Source organism: Telmatherina bonti (genome assembly GCF_933228915.1).
Source record: "Telmatherina bonti genome assembly, chromosome: 22".
NCBI lineage: Eukaryota > Metazoa > Chordata > Actinopteri > Atheriniformes > Telmatherinidae > Telmatherina > Telmatherina bonti.
In genome coordinates, this window is record NC_136631.1 from 29925724 (window position 1) to 29943168 (window position 17445).

General features: G+C 44.3%; 1 protein-coding gene across 1 annotated transcript in view; it reads left to right on the forward strand.

Moving 5' to 3' along the window:
• Positions 1-17445, forward strand: part of kcnh5b (potassium voltage-gated channel, subfamily H (eag-related), member 5b) — a gene marked incomplete at both ends in the record, with an annotated part of 155339 nt that overhangs the window by 39309 nt on the left and 98585 nt on the right. Inside the window, 3 exons of the mRNA XM_079262133.1 lie at positions 260-652; positions 7823-7980; positions 8484-8755. Coding sequence (XP_079118259.1) covers positions 260-652; positions 7823-7980; positions 8484-8755 — 823 coding nt within the window. The remainder of the gene's footprint in view (positions 1-259; positions 653-7822; positions 7981-8483; positions 8756-17445) is intronic.

A 17445-nucleotide genomic window follows, 5' to 3' on the forward strand; every position in this document is an offset into this window, starting at 1 on the left:
GGCTTTCCTGCTCCAAGATACGTGCATCCTCCAGGGCCGGCGTCCTGCAGGTTTTTCAAGTGTTCCCGCTGCAACACACCTGATTTAAATCAACGTGAATTCAGCAGACATGTGCTGAGTCAGGTGTGTTGCAGCAGGGACACTTGGAAAACCCGCAGGACACCGGTCCTCGGGACCAGGATTGAGGATCGCTGCTTTAAATGAATTGTGAACTGGATCCTGTCTGCAGGTGAGTCACCGTCTGTCTTCCTGTCTCCAGGTGTTGCAGCTCAACTCAGACATCCTCCCGCAGTACAAGCAGGAAGCCCCAAAGACGCCTCCTCACATAATCCTTCACTACTGCACCTTCAAGACCACGTGGGACTGGGTCATCCTCATCCTCACTTTTTACACAGCCATCATGGTTCCCTACAACGTCTCCTTCAAGACGAAGCACCACAACATTGTCTGGCTAGTGCTGGACAGCGTGGTGGACGTCATCTTCCTGGTGGACATTGTCCTCAACTTCCATACCACCTTTGTGGGTCCTGGTGGGGAGGTGATATCTGACCCCAAACTCATCCGAATGAACTACCTGAAGACCTGGTTCGTCATCGACCTGCTGTCCTGTCTGCCTTATGACATCATCAACGCCTTTGAGAATGTAGATGAGGTAAGACGGACTAAATCTGGACTCTAAGCCCTAAATCCTTGTTTCTGGGATGTTAACCTTTATATCATGTTAAGGGTCAATTTGACCCATTTCAGTTTTTGTGATGAACAAACTACTGGTTAACTCTTCCCTTTTCTGGGCTCACGAAGTTTGGAGTGAAATTTGGAGAGTAGGTGAACATCTGTGCAGTGTTCATATACAATGATGATGATATGGGTCATTTTGACCCAGACACTTTAGTGTGGGTTAAGTCCCTGATTAGAGGAAAAAATGTCTCTTAAATGTTCTTAATTTGATTGCTTATTTATGTTTTTAATGCTTTAGAATAGACATTCATCCACAGACACTCGGGTGTGTCTCGGGGATAAACCTCCTCGCCCCGGGACTGTAACTCTGTGGAATGAAGAAATTTCCAGCAACAACGTCTCTGGAGACGTTTGACATAAAATCTCGAGTCATCTGATTTGACAACCGTGACACCAGAGTGAATTGACATGAAAGAGACAAGCTCGCTGTGATCAGATGTTCAGGATAAATGGGTTGAAATTCTACCTTGTTGTAACATCTTGGTTTTTCATGTTACTGTCGGTGTTTCATTCAGACGGCGCTGTCCTTTCCAACAGTACAGTCCTCCCAAGTATGGCTTAAAAATACGGATAGCCTGTGATTCAACATCTAGCCATGCATAAAATATGTAATTGTACACTGGAAAGCCACATGGAGGTGCATAACATCACATGTGACAACTTCTTTACATCCCAGTGCCTCGGAGATGAACTTCTAAAGAGAAAACTATGTTTGTAACAGTCAGAAAAAACAAGGCAGAACTTCGGCAGAAAACACAGCTGCTGTCTGTCCATCATCTGGAGGACACTGGAAATGTTTAAACTGAGAAAATCAGAGAAAATGGGGAAAGTTAAAAGTGTTTGTGGAAAGGGAAAAACAAAAATAGTTCCTAGATATGAACACCATAAAAACGGTGTTTTCTTTAAAAGATTCTATCGAATGTCTCTTTTCTAAATGTTTAAATAATCTGAAAAAAAGTTGAACTAGATTTGTTTTTAATGTTGTGAATAGATTTGCAAAACATAATCAATGGGATTTATTTTCAACATAATTAACCCGAAGGGTTAATAGAGGAAAACATAATAGAAAAGAGATTAGAAGCAAATAAAAGACACTTACATGACCTGGATTTTTAGTCTGATAGTGCTCATAATGCATGACCCCCCCCACCTGATTCTTCGTTTGATTTCTGAGCCATGAGGAGAAGATCAGGCTCCATTTAATAGTTTTTACGGCCACTTACACCCATCAGATATTGTGAAGTTATATCGATATGGCCTCCAGTCCATTAAAGGTGATTTTCCACCTGATTTCTCATGGATTAAATGAAAATGCAGCCTGAGAGGAGGGAGCAGTGGATTTTTAACTTATTATGAAAGAACTGACACATACAAACTCTAATGCATTCGTTCTTATTTTACGGTTTTATTATTTGATTAGCAGGAGCCTTGTGTGTATTTATTAGCATTTTTTATGATGTGTACATGAGCATGCAGCCATTACAGTTTATGTTTCTGCCAAGTTTATTCTCGAGATCTTGAATTCCAGAGAAAATGCCAACGTTTAAGCTAGCAGCAGCTGGACAAGTGCAACACCAGCACGGATCCTGATACACACTACTGCCTTTTTCTTTTTATACTAAGAAACATCACAGATTAAATCCATTAAAAATAATAAAATTATATTTTAGTGGAACTGAAAGGTGGTGCATCAGTTTATGAACTGTCAAAAAGATTATTCGCAGCTTGCAGAAGCAAGACTTCCAGTTTGTGTTGCAGGAAAATGTGACCCAAATACAAAGAAGTCCAATTCATAATGTTTTTACTATACAACTTTATTTAATAAAATAAAAATGTTTACTCTGAAAGCAACAGACTGCATCAAACCTCCACTTCGGTTCTATTTTGCACGCTGAATTTGCTCAGCAGCGGGTGACAGTAGGAGGAAAAACTTCCTTTTTAACAGAAAAAAACAGCTTGCTTCCTAACATTAAAGAATGGTTAAAACCAGTTCACGAATCCAACTGGTTTCATTCCCACCATTCAGCACGGATTCATGATTATTTCTTCAGCAACATGCGTGTTGGTTCATCCTCATCAGAGATGCTGAACAATAAGAACCTGTTGAATAAATCCTGCATCAGTAAATGTTTTCCTTTTTAAATTTTCCCGTAATGAGGAAAAACTGCTTACCAACATTCCTACAATGTATGAAAAATCATTTCTGGCCCTGAATGACCCTCAGGCACAACGGGCCTCCCGGAGATGTTCAGTCTCTGAGGCCTGGACCTGCAGCTTTCTGGGTTTTGAATTTGCTTTGCTGCTGCCAGCAGCGTCTGTCCTCCGACCTGCGTCGGGCTAAACGGGGTGTTTCATCACTCAGTTGGCATCGACTGCATCGGGCTGTGTTGGTTCAGGTGTCTCCTGTCCTCCAGTATCTCATTTGCAGGTGGTGATGGATTTGATGGGTGGAGTTTTCTGCTGCTGTGAACATGTGAACTTCTGCACAAACAGCTCCAGTTTGTGACTGTGGTGCTTAGAGGGTTAAATCTGTCCGCCGTGTAAACACACAGCTGACTGAATCACATGATGATTAAAATCAGATTAAAATTATGATTAAAATCAAGATTAAAATCATGATTAAAATCATGATTAAAATAGATTAAATAGATTAAATTAAAATAAAATTATAATATAAATAATATAAATATAATTATAATATAATATAAATATAATATAATATAAATATATTATAATATAATTATAATATAATATAATATAATATAAAATTAAATTATAATAAAATAGATTAAATTAAAATAAAATTAAATAGATTAAAATGTATTTTAATCATAATTAAAATAAATTTTAATCATGATTTTAATCATGATTTTAATCATGATTAAAATCATGATTAAAATTCATTCATTCATTCATTCATTTTCCGAACCGCTTATTCCAATTCAGGAAGCTGGAGCCTATCCCAGCCGGCTTCGGGCGACAGGCAGGGTACACCCTGGACAGCTCGCCAGTCCATCGCAGCATGATTAAAATCACATCATTAAAATCAGACATGATCACATGTCTGATTTTAATGGTGTCAGTTGGACAGATTTTTCCCTTCATGATGCCGTTAGCATGATAATGAAATTGAGCGTCCTGCGTAACGTTGGAAAACAGGATAATAAACATTCGGTTTGGTCAGAGCAGGAATAGTGTGAACATTGTCACACACTCTCTGCAGAACCCAGAACACACACAGCTTGTGGTGAAATTCTTGGTTGACTTTAGGACTCGTTTTCTGAAAAAGAAAAAAAAAAAAAGGCTTAACAAGTGTGTAGCCTTTGTTCTTCCATCCCTTTAAATCCCCTGAATATACACTTGTTTAAACTTGTAGTTGTAGAACAAGCAGTAAAAACATGAACTTTTTCCGTATTTTGTGTGTTTGTGGTGACATTTGGGGATTATTTGGGGAACAGCAACACCTCTGTTCGACACGTGCAGGTCAGAAGCCGTTCAGTTGCAGCAGGAAAACAACAGCAGCAGAAAATCCCTCACCAGTAGCTGCTTCCTCCGGCTTCAGACAGAGCTGGTGTTGGAGTGGGTCCAACACCCACCCCTCGTGGGTCTGAAGACACCTGCTGTTGCAGAAGAGCCCGGCAGGCTGATGGGAGCCCCCGGTGTGGATCTGCAGGCGCCGCTGACACTCTGAAAGGTCAAATCCAGCCTGACCTTTGAGCGGGGTGGGAAATTAACACCACACTGTGGCACACGGGGTGGGGGGGGGGGGGCAGACAATATTAATAGTTAAATCCAAACAGAGCCTGTCTTCATCCCTAAAATTCTGCAGTTGTCGTCATAAAAGATATAAAATGTTGTGGACCAGTACTTACTGGTTCTGCTGGAGCTGATCTGTTGCGACAGCATCATCTGATACTAGAGCACAGTATGGATCCAGAGATAAACTGGATCTGGTCACTGGATCTACTGGTGTGACTGGTTCACATCCTCACATCTCCGCAGATTTCCATTTGTGTAGAGCGAAGGTAGATGGAAGCCGGATGCATGTTTATTGTTCATGTCTGGCACACGGGCTGCACGGTGGCGTAGTGGTTAGCACTGGGGCCTCACAGCAAGAAGGTTGGTGGTTCAATCCTCTGCTGGGGCAACGGTGGCCTTTCTGTGTGGAATTTGCATGTTCTCCCCGTGTATCTGTCCAAAGACATGCATGTTAGGTTGATTAGTTACTCTGAACTAGGACTGGTTGTGTTTCCCTGCGGTGGACCTGCGAGCTGTCCAGGGTGTACGCCGCCTTTCGCCCAAAGACTGCTGGGATAGGCTCCAGCTTCCCCGCGACCCTTCATTGGCCTGATCGGATAATGAATGAAAGTCTGGTACCAACAGAACATCTGGATTCTGCTGGAGCGTCCATCACCAACAAGACATCTTGTACCAACCGGACTGCCTGCAAACAGCTTGTTTCTCCTTTGGTTTGGATCATTTGCTCAACAGTGTTACCAATAAGTGGCAACAGTGTTATAAGCTGAACAGTGGAACTGATGGGACTTAGTTGGATTGAAAACGCTTAACCAAATCCAAATTTTCATGTTTTCAGGACTGAGCTGAAAGTTTCTGTTCTGGTGTTAAAATCCTGCAGGTTTCTCTGCTGCTTCAGATGAACAGGTTCTTATGAACTCTGCTTTCACATGCACAGTGCTGTCTACTTGTGCTCTCATTTATGTTGTTCTGTCCCTCATGAATTCTTCATTTTGAGGAGTTTCCATCTGAGCTGGGAACCGTGCGGGTCCCAGGGGAGGCCTTTGAAGCTGTGGCTGGAGAGGGGCAGCAGGCGGGCTGCAGAAAACCTGGCAATGATTTTAACGCCGTTAAAAAACAAATAAGAGGTTATTTGCAAAGGTGTGACTGACACCGCCAGGTCTGGTCGCGTCAGAATAAAGACGTCTCTGGAGAGTTTATTTTTTATGTATTTTAATTTTTAATGTTCTTTTGGGACTAGCATCAAAAGTTTTGTGCTAAGAAGTGCATCATGAGCTGACATGAAAATGTGTGGAGCATGGAGGACAAAGGAGCCGTTGGCTGTAGGAGGCTCTGCGTGGTGGAGTCCGGACGTGATGCAAACAGAAAGCTGTGGAAACAACTCTGCTTTGTTTACAGCGAAGGAAGCGGAAGGCTCCCAACCATCTGCAGCGATGATGTTTCTGCTGCTGATTCATCTGGAGGGATGCTGCAGAGATTTACAAGATGTTGTCTGATGAAGCTGCTTTGGAAAACCTCTCGTATTCTTTGGGGCTGCATTGTGTGAAGACAGTTAATCATATCTGGAGGCGCATCGTACAATAAGCACCATTTTCCCAGACCAGCAGTTGGGTAGCGTGGTCATTTAATTACATCAACTGATCATGTGTCAAGAGATCGGCCAGCAGGAAATCTGGATTTCCCAGTAAACCCAGTAATGTCACTGAAAAGAATCCAGTATTGCTTTAATATCATCCATTTGTGTAAGTTCTCACCAAATCCAACAATCAGAACGTTACTGGATGGTTGTTTAGTGTCTCAGATCTCTGATGTCATGCCACAACGTTTACCTGGTTCAGGTTGTGCTTGTGGACTTCTTCACCACACAAACAAAGGTTGGCTGTGATCTTCACACACAATAATAAAGAAAAATGCACTTTTTAGCTGCAGGACAGGAGCAAGGCATAAAAACAGGGGAGGAAATTCAGGACATTTCTTCCAGATGCTCTGCTGTGAAACTCAGATCATTAGCAGACAGAATGGACAAGCCTGAAGCGCTGATGGAGACAGAAGGAATGCAGACACAGCCGTATCGTGTGTTTGTGACATGGCTGCAGGAAAACATCCAACATTCTTGTGTTTGTTTACTGATGACAGCTAAAGCTAAAAGGAGGAATGTTTTTCAGCTTGGACCACGATCCGGATACGGGACACAGAAGAATTAGGATCCAGAATTATGGTTCTGTTCTGGGGACTTATCTTGATCTCCTGGATCTGATTGTCCAGAGATAGACATGCTGAACATGATGGAGGATTCTTCACACCCTGTAACAATACAAGGACACAATAGTGTGTTCAGACAGAGGCTTCTTCAGGTAGCTGGAAGACTGATAGTGTCCTCTGGAACGATACAATCCACAGTGAATCATTCAAGTTTCAATTTAACTTCAAGAATTTTTCATTCAATTTATTCTGGCTGGATATTTTCTCTTCTTCAGACCTTCTCTGGAAACCCTGCAGATGGTGGTGTGTGTGTCTACATGATAGATGCTGATATGTGGCAGGTGAACTCTTTTCTCCATCAGGTTTACTGGTCTTCAAAGCAAAATGATCAAATAATTTGATAATAAAATGCCATTCGGGAGCAGTGATTATATTTATTTCAGTTCTCCACTGAGCCGCTTTGTTTTCTGTTTACATGAGTAGAATAATTGGATAAATCCTGTGAGAAGGTTTAAAGTGGATTAAATTCCCTGCAACACACGGTTTATTTTTTCCTTATCTAACTGTAACCGGCATCTCCCAGAGTTTTATTTACTGTGTTCTGCAGCAATAATTAAAGCAGTTTACAGGACGTGTGTTGCTTTTTACTACGTTTTACTGTGATGACGGAGGCGCTGAGGTAGAGCAGGTCTAGGAAGGCAATGTGAGTCCAGAACGACTGAAGTTTAATGTTTAATGGAATAAAAAGTCTTCGGGTCGGGCAGGATGAGGGAGATAAATGCTGATTCTTATGTGATGGAAAGTTTAGTTTCTAAGCAACAAACCACACTGATCCACATCTTTTATCTTTCTACCATCACCTCCTCATTCATCACCTCCTCTCTCCTCTCCCTCAACCTTCACCCCCTTCTCCTCCTTGTCTTTTCCCGCTCCTCCATCTCCTGCTCTTAACCTTGCTCCTCCTCCATCTCCTCCTTATTCTTGCTCTCTTCTTCCTGCTTCTCCTGCTCTATATCCTGCTCCTCCTCATCCACCATCTTGTCCTCGTCCCCCTGCATCCTCCTGCCTCTCCTCTCATTGCTCCTCTTCCCTGTCCTCCTCCCCTCCTCTTGCTCCTCCTCCTCAGGGCATCAGCAGTCTGTTCAGCTCTCTGAAGGTGGTCCGGCTGCTGCGTCTGGGTCGGGTGGCCAGGAAACTGGACCATTACCTGGAGTATGGTGCAGCTGTACTGGTGCTGCTGGTGTGTGTGTTTGGACTGGTGGCCCACTGGCTGGCCTGCATCTGGTAACGTGGTTTTTGTTCCCTCACAGAGAAACATGTTATAAAGCTGCTGCTCACTGTGATGAACTCATTTATCTGTGATTCTTTCGCTGTTTGAGGATTTTTTCCTCTTAATGCCACAAACGTGAACTTTCTTATCAAACCATCCTCTAAGTAATACTAAATACTGATATAAATACTGATAATGATATTATAGTCATTATCTGAACATATTATAGTGGTCCAGTACACATCTCTGGAGCTGGAATGATTTTATCTGAAGAGGAAAGTCTGTGAAATATAGTTTCAGAGCCAGAATAAGTGACTGTCTGCATACGCCATCCTCTGTTCTCATGCTCAGGATTAATGCTTCTAATAAACATGTGGATGAAGTGTAAACATATCCTGTTGGACATGTTTACAAGGAAAACAAGGAGAATTTTAAAAGCAGTTTTAATCAGCCGCATTTATAATGAACACATTTACTCCCAGTTCAGAAAGTGAAGCAGAACATTTCTGTCCAACAGGTACAGCATTGGAGACTATGAGGTCATCGACAAGACCACCAGGGCCATCAAGAAGGACAGCTGGCTCTACCAGCTGGCCATCAGCATTGGATCGCCGTATAAGTACAATGCCAGTGGCTCCGGCGAGTGGGAAGGGGGTCCTGGCAAGGACTCGCTGTACATCACCTCGCTGTACTTCACCATGACAAGTCTGACAACCATCGGTTTTGGCAACATTGCCCCGACAACTGATGGGGAGAAGATCTTTTCTGTGGCTATGATGATGGTGGGATGTGAGTATGACAGACTTACTGCTGCTTATGTGTTCTGTGGGGGAAACTCTGTCTCCGATTCACAACTCAGTCATTTTAACACAGCTTTACAGTTATTTCAACCCACTTCTTCCAACTCAAATAGCACAACAGCCTGCAAACCGCTGGACTGCATTAAACCTTTATTCAGTCCTGAACTGCATGGGGCAGCAGAGGAGAGTAAAGGGAAGAGCCCAGTGCATCATGGGATTTCACACACCAAGCTTCGGCCACATAAACAAAAGGAACCTGTATGTTGAAGGTTCTGTTTGCTGATGTGGGAAACGGGTGTGAAGCTTCTGTACTGACTGGTTGGATGTGCTGGAGCCTCCTAACCCTTACCCTAACCCTAACCCGGCCGGTATAATGCTGTGTTTTATGTTTCTGCTGACATGGATGGTAAACGTGTCCATAGAAGGATCTAAGCTGCTGATTGGACAAGGATTTCCTTTCTGGACAGGCCTGGCTTTGTGACACAAGTTAAAATCATTTTTACAGGTTAGGGGTAAGGGTTAGGTACACATACGAAATTATAAAACACCATTATTTTTTATCATATTCTTAATTAATTGTGAAGACTGTTACATCTAACGACCCAAAATACTGGAAGTCTCAGCATAAATTTACATATTTTAGTCAATATGTTTTTAAGTTTTCTACAGCCTCAGTTTGAGGACAGTCCTACGAAGAATGGACTGGATGACGGATTCAAAGACAGCTGGTGATACAATGGGAAGGTGTGTGACTTTATATATTTTATTTAAATGTTTTTACATACAGAAGCTTAGAAGTCAGTAAAAAGATTTCCTTCGTCTTGAGAATGATGGTGGAGGTTTGTCAGCTTTATTGAGGCCGTTGTTCTGATCTGAGCGAAAGGCAAAGCCTTCATTCTCTAGATTATACTGGTTCCAACCTTCACCATGAAATTTAGATGAACTCCTGGCTGTAAGCAGCTGAAAGTAGCCCTGCTGAGGGCCGGGCTCAGCCGGGGGGATCTCTGGTCTGGGCATGGGATGGGGAGACCTCCTGGTTGTCTCCCCTTCCAGGCTTTTATGTCTTACTGGGAGGAGGCCCTGGGGCACTGGAGGCCTTACGTATCCCTTCTGCTTAGTGATGGTGCTGGTTAGCATAGCTGGGTTTCCATCCTCTGCAACACGAATAAACCATCTTTTAGATTTTACATGACTGAAAGAAACTTTGCATCGGTGTCTCAACGATCCCTTTATCACATCAAAACACGAACTTCATCCAAACTGGTTTCATCATCCAGATAAATGATTTATTTTTTGTCCCAACTGAATGTTGATGATAAACCTTCAACAGAGTAACAGAATTACATAAAGTACTTCTTTGGAAGTATCAGCGTTTTGGAGGGGCTGCCTCTGAAGTCTATCACCATGTTGACACCGGGGTGCCAACCAGAGCACTTCTTAATGCCACTCAGAGTATCTTAAAAGAAAGACTGGAGGCTGATCTGATCCTTTTCCTCTTTCAGCTGCAAAACTAGCAATGCTCTCTTATTGTGAATGTCCAAACGGGCTACTGTAGCATATTAGCATTCGCTTTGTTCAACTGCTGTTAAAATATGACTTAAAACTAATTACAGCGCTTTTAGATAACTTTGTGTGACCTGAATAATCTGTGCATTGGACATGAGCAGAATTAATTAACTCATGAGCTGAAGGTACCCGTGAGCTTGGTGGCTACTTAGCAACACAAGCGCAAAGCTAACACTGTTATCAATGCAACAAAGCTCAATTCTCGTCAGACAAACGGTGGCCACGTAAACGTAGAAACGAAACCTCATACATATGAGGCCAGATCATTCTCAGCACTCAGAAAAGCACATTTTGTTTCACATGTACACATGCTCTGATTCACATATATAATTTAATGCACACTTTAATTATTTGCGAACATCTCTGCATTTGTGAGAGAAATCTGTGGCAGATATTGAGACTCCCCTGATGTCGTGGGTCCACAGATGTCACCATTAGTTGATTAATCTGTCAATCAAATTTACGACTCTGATTGACAGATTCCTCAGTTAACCAGGTGTGTTTGCTTTCAGCCAATCGCACGCCTCCTGACATTATCGCCACACTTTAAACCAATTGCAGAGCGACTGCTATTGAGAGACGCCGAGATCCAAAAACAGCCGGCGGTAACTGTAACGGCAAACGGCAGCGACCGGTAGTGACATTCGCTGACCTGCGACGTCAGGGCAGTCTCAAAGTCCACCGCACAGATTTCTCACACATGCAGAGATGTTCACAGATGAGAAGCAGGCTGTTAATGCACGTTCAGCAATTCGTATCATCTGTGAATATATATTACAAGTGTACCTTAAATTGATATTTGTGAACCAGAGAGTGTGAATTTCCAAATTTATAATAAAAGCGTGAATCAAAATATTTGTAAATCAGAGCATGTTCATTTGGGATACAGAAAGTGTGTGTTTCTGAGTACTGAGACTGATCTGGCCTCAGCAGTACTGTCACCCACCCAGAACTGCAACTCAGGACACACCTGTAGTCCACCTGTCGACTCACTCTCTACATTCTGCAGTCTGACTGGCTTCAGCCTGGTTTTAGAGAAAAGCATGGTTTCCATAGCAGTCAATATGATTTATAGATTTTTTTCATGCCCTCTTGTCTCATCGTCGCCAGAGGCAACTAGTTTTAAGGTTATTTGGCCAGATTTTCCAGGCGGAGGATAATGTTTGAGGCTGCTGCCATATCTGCATGGTAAGAAGCTGCAGGAAATAACTAAACAAAGTATCAAGATGCAGCAGGCGATTCAGCTATCCCTGAAGAAGGTAATCTGCAGAATAATCACATTGTTGTGAATGTTGGCCTGCATATGAGCTTTTTTTTTTCTTTACTATTAAATATCCACAATTCAGGTTTAACAAGCTGCCTCTGGTCTTTTCTGCTATTTATCTTGTAGTTTTGTGCTTCCAGATCTTTTTAAGGCTATGCATGGCTGCAGAAGTCTTCCTCTCTGCTGCTGACGTCTCTACTATCCTGATGGAGCTTGTGTAACAGCGTCTACATCCTGGAAGGAAAGTTGCTTTCAGGACATTAATTATTCAGCTGTAGTCCTACACACTGACTGCAAAAATCAGAGAGCCCAAACCTTTAGAATGAGGCGTTTGAGGACTTTCTGGAGGAAGCAGCCTCTAATTACCCTTTACTAAAAGGCAGAAAAAGGATCTTCAGGGTGGATGTGGGTTTTTAACCAACCGACTATTTAACATATCATTTATTTGTGGAGCTGCAAATTTGTTTTTGCACTTGTTAGTCAGTTGTCTTTTCTTCCCAGAAGCTTTGTGCCTTTAGGCTGCAGCTGCTGTATGTTGTGAATCGAGTTTTTAAGGATTGCTGGCTCTGTCTCATGGAAGTGAACTGGGAACCTGCTTAACAGGAATCTCTGCAGATATAGTGTTTTTGTTGTTTTTTTTCATCAACACAGATTTTACAGTTGGTCTGTTCAGCCATGAAGGAATGAACTCATGAAATCCAACACATTGCTCCTGAGAGATTTAATCATTTTCTCTGTCAGTATCTGAAGACGATCAACAAAGGGAATGTCTAAAGACAAGGTCAGGAGGACTGAACCCTAGTGACTCTTGCACAGACCACTGAACAACAAACAATGCCCTGACGTCCCCTTCCGTCTTTTCACCCAAACAGTATTTCCATATAGACTTTAATGTCTGATGCCAATATTCCAAAGTGCCCTAGAAGTTCATTCTTTCATTGTCCGTACCGCTTAGTATTATTAAGGGAAGCCGGAGCCTATCCCAGCAGTCTTTGGGCAAAAGGCAGGGTACACCCTGGACACCTCACCAGTCCATCGCCGACACTAGAAGTTAAGTGTTGACTCTGCAAAGTGTGGAGAATTTGAGAAGAAATTTGTGAGAAAATGTCCTGAAACCAGTTTTGTTGTCAAATAAATGCTTTAAAGAGTCTCTGATGGAGAGGGCAGTAACAACCTCTTGTGATTTTTCATGAATCTTACATTGCATGAGAAGTGACAATATATCAGGCTTGTGGAATGCGCTCGAAAATAGCTCTTCACCTCAGCTTCTCTAAACTCTGGCACCAAGACGATGAAGCCTGCTCCACAAGAGGTGAGTCTTTTTTCCTGCTCTCGAGGTCCTGAGAAGAAAATGAAGTTATTTTGTTCTTGCTGATGTGGTTAAAGAGAAGTTCTCACTTCTTGAGAGTCTGGTCCCATCCAATAGGCTGGTCAAGAGAGAGCAGAAGAAGAACCAGAGACTGTCACACTGGTTTGCACAGTACTGGCTCTAGCCTGGGAGTCAAACTGCAGCTGTTTCAGCCTTAATTTCCAGCTTTTTTTGTCCAACTGGAGCTGTACCAGTGCCTGTCTGATGGACTTTCTCCTGGGTCTCAAACTGTAAATGAGCAAAGCAGACTTTCAGTTTAGCCTCACCTTGGGCAGAGTCACTTTCACTGAGGAGATCAACAGTAAAACAGTGAAAGTTGTTTCCTGGCCGTTGGAACCCCTACCCTTTGCTTGCCTCAGCAGAGGGTTCTGTGTACTCAGGCAACACAGCAGCAGCTCCAATAGCCTCAACTTCAGACGTAGACATCAAGGCTAAAAGCTGTAACTTCTCCAATTTCTTCACCACCAAAGACCTCAGTTCTTCCTTGACCAACCGCTTTGGGTACCAAGTGGCCCCCAGCTGAGCCATCCAGCTATTCTAGAGAGGGCTTCTCTAGAAACTCCTCCAAAGAAAAACTGCTGGAGGCCATCTCCTGTTTCTCTCTCCCACACTACTTCTCAGCAACAGACACGATGCACAACACAGCACAGGTCGCGGAATAGTGGTAGACGATGATGAGCCGCCATTAATGTTAAGACCCCAGTTTGATACCTGGCTGTATCTGCTGACTGGTGAATACTGGTTCAAACTGACCACAGTGGCTGAAGAGCTGCAGGACAATCAGCTAATCCAACATCTCCTCCATTTATAAGCTGAATGTTTACCCTGCGTTAAAAGGTCAAGAAGTAGTAAACAAACTGCAGCAAAGTGAAAAAACTGATCCCACACTGGACCTGTCTCACAGCTCTGCTCAACTTTAATGGATGAACTGTATGTGTGTGTTCAACCAAACTGACTGGTTGGGATCTTTTTCACCTTACTTGTGCCGACAAATCGTCCTTCAAAGTGCAACAAAGCCAAACTTTTTTCCTTCAGGTTTTGCTTTCTTTTCTCCCAGTAAAGCATTGAGGAGGGTATAAAAAGTAAAGGAACCTGGTTTCTGGTCAGATGATGAAGACTGCGTTGCGCCCTGATTCTGTGTCCAGTTGTAAGGTCCTTGTTGAGAGCAACAGCTTTTTATTGCGGTAGATATTTAATTATGTGCCCCCTCCAACAGCGAGCAGCAGGTTTTCCACTCAGGGCTCATCAACCATGCTCTCTGTTTTACTGGAGCATGCCTTGGACTGGTTATTTCACTGGAATGGGTTGGAGCTGACTTCACCTTGCTAGTTTAATCAGATGTACCTTTTCACTGAAATTTATTCAAACAATTTAAATTTGTGCAGTTTACTTCATTCAATGTGCTTTTATAACCCCAACAACAACAACTGGGCAACATCCAACCAACCCTGAACAAAGCACCGTCGTCAGAAGACTGATATGGGACTCCTGATGGTTCTGTTGGAAACTTCTTTTATTGTGAAATGTCTGGATTTGTGTAGCAGATGGGGGAGAATTTTCTTCACATGAAGGAAAGAAATCCTAGTTGTTTTTTTTTTTATTTTTATCATAGATGTTAATTAAAACAATTAAAATAATATGAAGAGAGCTGGAGATAACAATATGTCCTGCAATAAGCACACTGTGGCTTCAGTGGCCAGAGGGTTGGTGGTTTGAAAACCTGCTCCCCCAGTCATCTGTCGTGTCCCCAAGCAAGTTTATCCTCTTTGCCTCTGGGTTTGGCATCAGTGGTGTATGAATGTTTGTTGTTGGAGTACATTGGCTGGCTTGTCTCCATCATTGGCTACAGGGCATCTGTGGCTACACATGTAACATCTCCAGGTGTGAATGAATAATGGATCAAATGGAAAAGCTTAGTGCTGTCCACAATAAATCTAATCCATTCTTCTTATTATTAGATGTTTGAGTTGTTCTACATTTGTCTGGAAGGATTTATCAAGATGAAGTCTGTCCTCAGAGTCCCAGCATGTCAAACATCCTGCCTGTAAAGAATATCAGCTGATTTGAGGCATTTTAAACTTGCAGAGTGTAATATTTGGAGCGTGAGTGATTTTATATTTTTGTGTGAAGCCGATCTGTCTCTGCCCCGTGGTGTCGTATCCGAGCCAAGCCAGAACCTCCAGGCTGTTTTCCATCCGGTTTGTTCCTGGCAGCCAGACAGTAAACATCCTCAGCCTGGATGAAACAATAACAGACACATGATCTCCTCTTCAGTTTCTCCCATCTGGCCGTCATCCCAGATGGTCTTTAGAAGTGGACTCTCACTCAGGTGAGACAGTTCCTTCATCTCAGCAGCAACGCAGTGACATGGACAGACGGATGGAGGGCCTTTTTCACAGAGAATTGTAGCACATAATACCTTGGATAATCTGCTTTACGTCATTATATTTACAAATGAAAAAAGCAACCCAAAGACAATGCAGAAGCGTCTTGTTCCTGTAACAACCATTTCAGAAGATGCATGATGTCATCGTTTCAGAAAGAACAAACTGCAACCCCAACTCCAACCTGGTTGAAAGGAATGGAGGGAATGAAAATAAAGCCAGTAAATAAGAGCAGTGGAGAAAGTTGGACTCTATAAGGCGTGACATGATGGCGGAGCGAAATGATGGTGGAGTGACATGATGGCGGAGCGAAGTGATGGCGGAGCGAAATGATGGTGGAGTGACATGATGGCGGAGCGAAATGATGGCGGAGCGACATGATGGTGGCGTGCCATGATGGCGGTGCGACATGATGGCGGAGCGACATGATGGCGGTGCGACATGATGGCGGAGCGAAATGATGGTGGAGTGACATGATGGCGGAGCGAAATGATGGCGGAGCGACATGATGGCGGCGTGCCATGATGGCGGTGCGACATGATGGCGGAGCGACATGATGGCGGTACGACATGATGGCAGAGCTACATGATGGCGGTGCGACATGATGGCAGAGCGAAATGATGGTGGAGTGACATGATGGCGGAGCGAAATGATGGCGGAGCGACATGATGGCGGAGCGACATGATGGTGGCGTGCCATGATGGCGGTGCGACATGATGGCGGAGCGACATGATGGCGGTACGACATGATGGCAGAGCTACATGATGGCGGTGCGACATGATGGCGGAGCGACATGATGGTGGCGTGCCATGATGGCGGTGCGACATGATGGCGGAGCGACATGATGGCGGTACGACATGATGGCAGAGCTACATGATGGCGGTGCGACATGATGGCGGAGCGAAATGATGGTGGAGTGACATGATGGCGGAGCGAAATGATGGCGGAGTGACATGATGGCGGAGCGACATGATGGCGGAGCGACATGATGGTGGCGTGCCATGATGGCGGTGCGACATGATGGCGGAGCGACATGATGGCGGTACGACATGATGGCAGAGCTACATGATGGCGGTGCGACATGATGGCGGAGCGATATGATGCCAAAGCGACAATATGGCATCACGACATGATGGCGGAGTACCATGATGGCAGAGCGACATGATGGCGGTGCGACATGATGGCGGAGCGACATGATGGCGGAGTGACAGGATGGCAGAGCGACATGATGGCGGAGTGACATGATGGCGGAGCAACATGATGGCGGTGCGACATGATGGCGGTGCGACATGATGGCGGAGTACCATGATGGCAGAGCGACATGATGGCGGAGTATCATGATGGCAGAGCGACATGATGGCGGTGCGACATGATGGCGGTGCGACAAGATGGCAGAGCAACATGATGGCGGAGTACCATGATGGCAGAGCGACATGATGGCGGCGTGCCATGATGGCGGTGCGACATGATGGCGGAGCGACATGATGGCGGTACGACATGATGGCAGAGCTACATGATGGCGGTGCGACATGATGGCGGAGCGATATGATGCCAAAGCGACAATATGGCATCACGACATGATGGCGGCGTGCCATGATGGCGGAGTGACATGATGGCGGAGTGACAGGATGGCGGAGTGACATCATGGCGGTGCGACATGATGGCAGAGTGACATGATGGCGGAGTGACATCATGGCAGTGCGACATGATGGTGGAGCGACATGATGGTGGAGTGACATGATGGCTGAGTGACATGATGGCGGAGTACCATGATGGCAGAGCGACATGATGGTGGAGTGACATGATGGCGGTGCGACATGATGGCGGAGTGACATGATGGCGGAGTGACAGGATGGCGGAGTGACATCATGGCAGTGCGACATGATGGTGGAGCGACATGATGGCGGAGTGACATGATGGCGGAGCGACATGATGGCGGAGCGACATGATGGTGGCGTGCCATGATGGCGGTGCGACATGATGGCGGAGCGACATGATGGCGGTGCGACATGATGGCGGAGCGAAATGATGGTGGAGTGACATGATGGCGGAGCGAAATGATGGCGGAGCGACATGATGGCGGCGTGCCATGATGG